This window comes from Saccostrea cucullata, unplaced genomic scaffold (genome assembly GCF_032062105.1).
Source record: "Saccostrea cucullata isolate Sc308-1 unplaced genomic scaffold, CSIRO_AGI_Scuc_v1 ctg3249, whole genome shotgun sequence".
Classification (NCBI taxonomy): domain Eukaryota; kingdom Metazoa; phylum Mollusca; class Bivalvia; order Ostreida; family Ostreidae; genus Saccostrea; species Saccostrea cuccullata.
The window spans coordinates 41,816-48,249 of NW_026932552.1; the positions used below are offsets into that span (position 1 = coordinate 41,816).

Here is a 6,434-nt window from a genome sequence, read left to right on the forward strand (position 1 = left end):
CAATCGAAAATTTGCACGGCGTTAATTTTTTTTCTCTTAATTGAAACTCTGAAAGACGACTTTTGGAAATCAGTTTATTTGATTTTGTTGATTTTATTTTCCAAGTCAAACTTTTCTTTGTTAAAGAACGGCAAGAAATACAACAAATGAATTCAACGGAAACGCAATTGTATATTTTTTAATGCTTCAAGTCCCACTTGCATTACCGATTTTAGATTTTACAGAATTTTTTGCTCCAAATAGATTACTAGTATAACATTTGGCGCGATATTTGCACAATTTTTGGTCCTCTGAATGAAACTAAAAAAGAATGTAAATTTTTTTGTAATTGTAACGTCATTTTAATCACGCCATCCCGTTGCCTTGACGACGACATTTGAAGCATCATAATCTCTTAGTGCCCCTCCTATTAAATGCGACCTTTACTCGACAGACAGACAGAAAAAAGGCCGCCGTAATTATCCTTCGTGATGACTTTAGCAGATCGAAATAATACCAGCTTGAAGCCGCCTAGCTGTTGGATATTACGGAAGGTTTCGGGGTTTATCGCTACATTAAAGCATATTTGGGATGTACATGGCGTGAAATTGCATATCCATATGTAATTCCATTCTTGCCGAGGTTCCAATGCAAGTTCTAAGGTCTTAAAACATTAAATAGATTTTTCATCGATGCGGGCTTAATGAAACTTAGAAATTATTTTGATATGTGTTTTGATGCCGTGGCCTAATATGAGGTAAATGAACGCAACGTCATAGTGACGCAATGCGACGAGGTCCAAGCGGAGAGGATTTACATCTTTCAGACGAAAACGATAGCTGTGGTTCAACTGAGGACAACCAAACTTCTGGAATCCGGAAAAGAAAATCCCGAAATTATTCTGACGGAGAGGACAAAACGTGTAGCTTTAACTTTGACGGAACCCCCGTCCCAAAGCAGCGGATGGCTGCTAACGCTCGTGAAAGGGACAGGACGCATAGCGTCAACACGGCGTTCGTGACGCTTAGGACGCTTATTCCTACAGAACCTGCTGACCGGAAATTGTCAAAAATTGAGACTTTGAGACTAGCCACGAGCTACATAGCTCACTTAAATACGGTGCTGATGGTGGGATCGGATTGTGTCGACCAACCGTGTATAAAGCATCAGGCCATGATTAGAGGCGGGGTGGACAATGTACCCAAACCTGTGTGCACATTTTGTCTGAGCGCCTCCAAAACGAGACCGGTAAGGCATCACGTGACTTTTTGAGGTAATATTTGTATTAAATCTAAAGTATCTACATTGTATAAATTATTCACTGATATTAATTAGGTTTTTAGTAGGTATAATTCGTTTTCAATAAGAATTTTACATTAATCTCCATCTAATTGCATTGCATTTGTTCACACCTTGTTCTTTCATTTTTTTTTATTTCGTACGTGCCATAAATATTTTAGCTTTTTAACATTATACTTTTCAAGAACTTTGTCTAACAACGCTGGAGCAAGTAGATTTTTTTCCATTAACATTTTGCACTTTTTCATTCATAAATATTCTAGGATTCTCATACATGTAAGTAGATTAGAATTATTTTGTGTAAAGAATTTTACATTAATGGTTGAAATTCTTTTGAAAATCGTTTCATACAAAAATTCGTATTTACACATTTCATTTTTAAAAGTTTTTCCCCCGAAGTCTGTCTTAAAGGAAACATTTATTTTCGAATTTATTAATGATTCTTTTTAATTAATGTTTATATTTGAGTACTACATGTATTATGTGTTTCGTTTATGTCAGATGCTTTTCAAAATTATTGATGAGCTTTAAGAAGAATACATATTCTAATCTCAGAACTGAAGGCGAATTGTAGAATATCTATTTCGATCGATAAACATTTATAAAATGACGATAATACAATTCATTACATGAAGCTATTAACCGGAAAAGTATTGATAAAAGTTACATATATTTACAATGAATATACATTGTCTTCTACAAACATGTAAGCTATATATATAATATGATACATTTACATGCTAATCTGGTATTGAGCTGCTACAAGCACTGGCGGATTTAGAGGAGGCCTGGACCCCTTCTTTCATGTCCAAAATATACATAAGATTAAACAAATCAATTTTTTGGTGTGGCTGTGGGCCCCTTCCCCGATCCAAAACTGGTCTTCCCCCGCCCTCCTTTTTAACATTCCTGGATCCGCCAGTGACAATGAATAAATGTACCGAATGTAAGAATGTGCATCGTCGCAAGCCACGGGAAATAGAATGGACACAAAACCCGTGTGTGGTGCACTAAGACCGGGTCCGACCTGCATGCACGTTTTGTAATTAGAGATGAAGACTAATTAGATTCTCCAGATGACCGAGGGTCATTAAGCGATGTTAAAATAATAAGCCATTTTTGATGGAAGCTTCATTGTGAATATTTTATTTGTCCATGCAATCCCTAATGGGAATTTTTCTGACGATGTACTCCACTTTCGTTCATTGATATGTACAAAAGATTATTTTCTCTTGGAATTATATGTAACAAAAAAAAAAAAAAAAAAAAAAAGAAAGAAAAAAAAACCTAACCATTTTTAAAGATGAAAAAATGTTTCCTAAAACATGACTCAAAATTATTTCATTATTTTCTGAAAAAGTTCTTGACCTCACGAAGAAAGTTTAAGTAAACAGTTTAGAGGCGGAGATGGACACTAAATCTGTCATCATTGGGTCAGAGGGAAAAATGATACGAGTTTGTGCATGGAATTCAGAGGAAATTAGCTGTTAAAATTAATCATAATATTTATTAGAACAAATATTATATTGTTCATATACTATATATAAATCGTGTTAAATATTCAAAAAATATTATCAGTCATAGATTCACAAAGACATAAATGAAGCATTAGGAAATTGTTGTGTGTGTATTTTTTTTAATTTAATTTGTATATATCCATCTAACATTATTCATAAGGATAAGAACATTATTTTTATCCATGTATTAAACTAACTTAAATTCAGAAAAAACGAAAGTACATTGGCAGATTTTGCAGGGGGCCTGGGTCCTCCTTTTGTGTCAAAAATATTTACATAAGAGTTAATAAATCTACATGTTTTTATTTTGGTGTGGGTGTGGGCCCCTACCCTGAACCCCCACCCCACCACACCCTTCCCCCTAACAGATTCCCAGATCCACCACTGGAGTATGAACTTTCACAAGACCGTAGAGTCGTCCCAGAAACAAATACGTGCAGCTGTTTGTAAGAGCTTTGAACATTAATTTATCTGATCATGTTTTGTGGGAAACAGATAAATGGATTCTAGAGCGAAGCCCTAACATCCATAGTAATAAAATTATCCCGGTAGTTAAAAGAATAATTATATGCTTTATTTGTTTAGATATTACATTTTATAGCATAAAAAAATTAATAGTTACATTTTAGAATAGTATTTAAACGTTTATAACAATTATTAAATATTTGCCTTTGCTTAATACCACGTCTCTAACATTATACCGTGTATTCGCTGTTAGTCAAACATCGTAATACCGTATTTATTTACTGTATTAATATTTGATGTAAATATATTGTTGAAGAATTTAAAGGCACATCCTAAAAGTATAATTTTCTTTTATAAAGTTTCTTTTTTGATCTTTTAGCTTAAATTCAAAAACTTACCAGTAATTCTATCAACTGTCCTGACAAATTCATATATATTTACACAGATATTTCTTTTATAAATTAGTTACGGTAATTAATATCTTTATATTGTGTTGGGGGGTTCGTTACAGCTGGTTTATGTAATGATATGTACATTATTATATATTGGAGATCAGTACTATTTAATTTATACAGTAATATGTACGATCATACCATTTGTTTGACGAGTGAACATTAAATGCTTCGCAAAAGGTTTTGGAAAGGCTGAATACTTTTTCTGGAGATAAATCTATGATTATATGCGACGTATCAAAATGTGTTGAATTCATCTCAAACTATACAGCTATATTCATACAATCTACTTTTGCAGAGTTGTCATTCTTTTCTCTCTCTCTTACACATCTGCAGTGGTCTTGCATCAAGATTTTTGACTTGAGTAAACATGCACATATGATATTCCAGGAATTATTTCAAATTGAAATAAAATTTCTGAATCTTCTTACATATTTTAAGACCGCGGAACATTAACTGGCAAAATTGGAAATATACAGCTTACGTCATTTCTATCTGTTACAATCAAAACATTCAGTGATAGACAGCGTAATGGGCGGGTAAAATTCGACGCGGACGTTTGGAAAACATCGGATTGAAATTGCAGATCGAAATTCATTTTCAATCCACCTCAGCTACGCTAAGACCGCGGAACATTAACTGGCAAAATTGGAAATATACAGCTTGCGTCATTTCGATCTGTTACAATAAAAACATTCAGTGATAGACAATGAAATGGGCGGGTATAATTCGACGCGGACGTGGGGAAAACATCGGATTGAAATTGCATATCGAAATTCATTTTCAATCCACCTGAACTGTTCAAAGCAAAGAGTGAATATATGATCCAAAAATCAACTAATTTCAACTCCCGAATACATATTGTTTGAAGTTCACATTAATACGAGTTTTAGCTTATAATTTTAAGGACGCGAAAGATCATAGAAAACAAAGATTATTAAATTTTTTCAGGAGATATTTGATTCTAGATGGGAGGGGGGGGGGGGGTAAAAATTGTCGAGTCAGGTCATGGCTTAACACGACAATATATTTTATTTCTAGGATTATTAGAGTGCATGAGTTTTATGCTTATTCTCACTGAAAAATGTTGGACAACTTTATCTAAAATTGTTAAGCCCCCCTCCCCCAACACAAACATATATTTACAAAACAGAAATGAAATTGTCCCTTTATATTTATTTAAAACACTGGACAAAATAATTCAAACTGTACCAAAATTGAAATTATTTGTCTTCTGGATCAGTCAGTAACACTGTGGCTTCTAGTGTAGTTGAGGTGGATTAAAAATGAATTTCGATCTGCAATTTCAATCCGATGTTTTCCCCACGTCCGCGTCGAATTGTACCCGCCCATTTCATTGTCTATCACTGAATGTTTTGATTGTAACAGATAGAAATGACGTAAGCTGTATATTTCTAATTTTGCCAGTTAATGTTCTGCGGTCTTATGTATCTACCACAAAGGACAAAATTAGTGCATGCATTTAATAATAATGAAATTATAATAGATCCACTAGTTAGGCCACAACAATTTAATTTTTAGTTCATCGGACCTGCGCACTCTTAATATTTAACAAAATTATGAAATAATACAAATGATATTAGTTTAAAATTCCCCCATCTAGGAAATTCTCTGATAATTTCTAGTCAAAATTTTATTCAATTTTTGCGTATTTTAAGACTGCTTTCTTTTTTTAATCGAAAAAAAAAAAGTCGGAAAATGTTATTGTCTGCTTCATCCCCCTCCATTTTCTGTCTTTTAACTTTGCTTGCATAAAAAAATAATATGATTTTACTATTTAACCACTCGCCTGCTCGTAATAACACGTATTTTTATCAGATGTTGAACGAATAATAAATTAAATTGGTGTGGCCTTACGCACTATTTCGCGTGCTTAACTGTATCAATTTGTATTACAATGTAGTACTCAAACCAACGTACATGTATGAGCCGACGGTATAGTGAAATTCATATATTTCAGAAATTAGAAAAAACCTGATTAGCATGCCATGTTCACTTGTTGTTCTAAAGTAGTAGTAAAGTTCACAAGAATCTTTTTTCTAAATTTTAATAAAAGTAATTAATCATTCCTTCATGGTTTTTTTTTTCAGATTCGTGGAGATAGCTGTATGTACAAGGAGGCTAGAAACACCAACAACTGCCGCCGGTAGACGGGAGCAGTCATTATTTATTTGTAAATTTCTTCATAGTTGTTAAATAAATTAAGAATGCTGTCTTTTACTCTTCTGAAATTTTTAATTTAGAAAATAAAGCAGAAAAGAAGGTAGCTGTTTGTGTAACATTGTTACGACATATGGCAGCCTATGCGAAGGTTTGTTTGTTTGTTGTTTAACGTCCCTCTCGAGAAATTTTCACTCATATGAAGACGCCACCACTTGCTGGTGAAGAGCTGCAAATTTTGTCCTATTCTCGGCACTTTTCGGCCATTGAACAGTGAGGGATTTTTTCATGTCATCACTTACTGCGACACGGGACTTCGGTTTATATATGTTGCCATCTGAAGAACCGGTCAGTGGGATTCGAACCCGTGACGTAAGCCGGGATCAACACCTTACTTTACGACTCTAGAGCAGACACTTTTACCACTGAAGGTAAATACTTCTCAAATGCAATTGAACTCCAAGGTCAAGCGATCAAAAATTTTGTTACCAAAAGAAAGCATTTCATGGCTTAATGATATACCTCTCAATAAAAGTACATG

General features: G+C 33.9%; 1 protein-coding gene across 1 annotated transcript; it reads left to right on the forward strand.

Annotated features, from left to right (window-relative positions):
- The first annotated feature begins 461 nt into the window (after window positions 1–461).
- On the forward strand, window positions 462–5,948 carry LOC134235394 (transcription factor 15-like). Its single transcript, XM_062717527.1, has 2 exons — window positions 462–1,227; window positions 5,824–5,948. The coding sequence occupies exons 1-2, from the start codon at window positions 766–768 to the stop codon at window positions 5,881–5,883; spliced, it is 522 nt and encodes a 173-aa protein (XP_062573511.1). The 5' UTR covers window positions 462–765; the 3' UTR covers window positions 5,884–5,948.
- The last annotated feature ends 486 nt before the right edge of the window (window positions 5,949–6,434 follow it).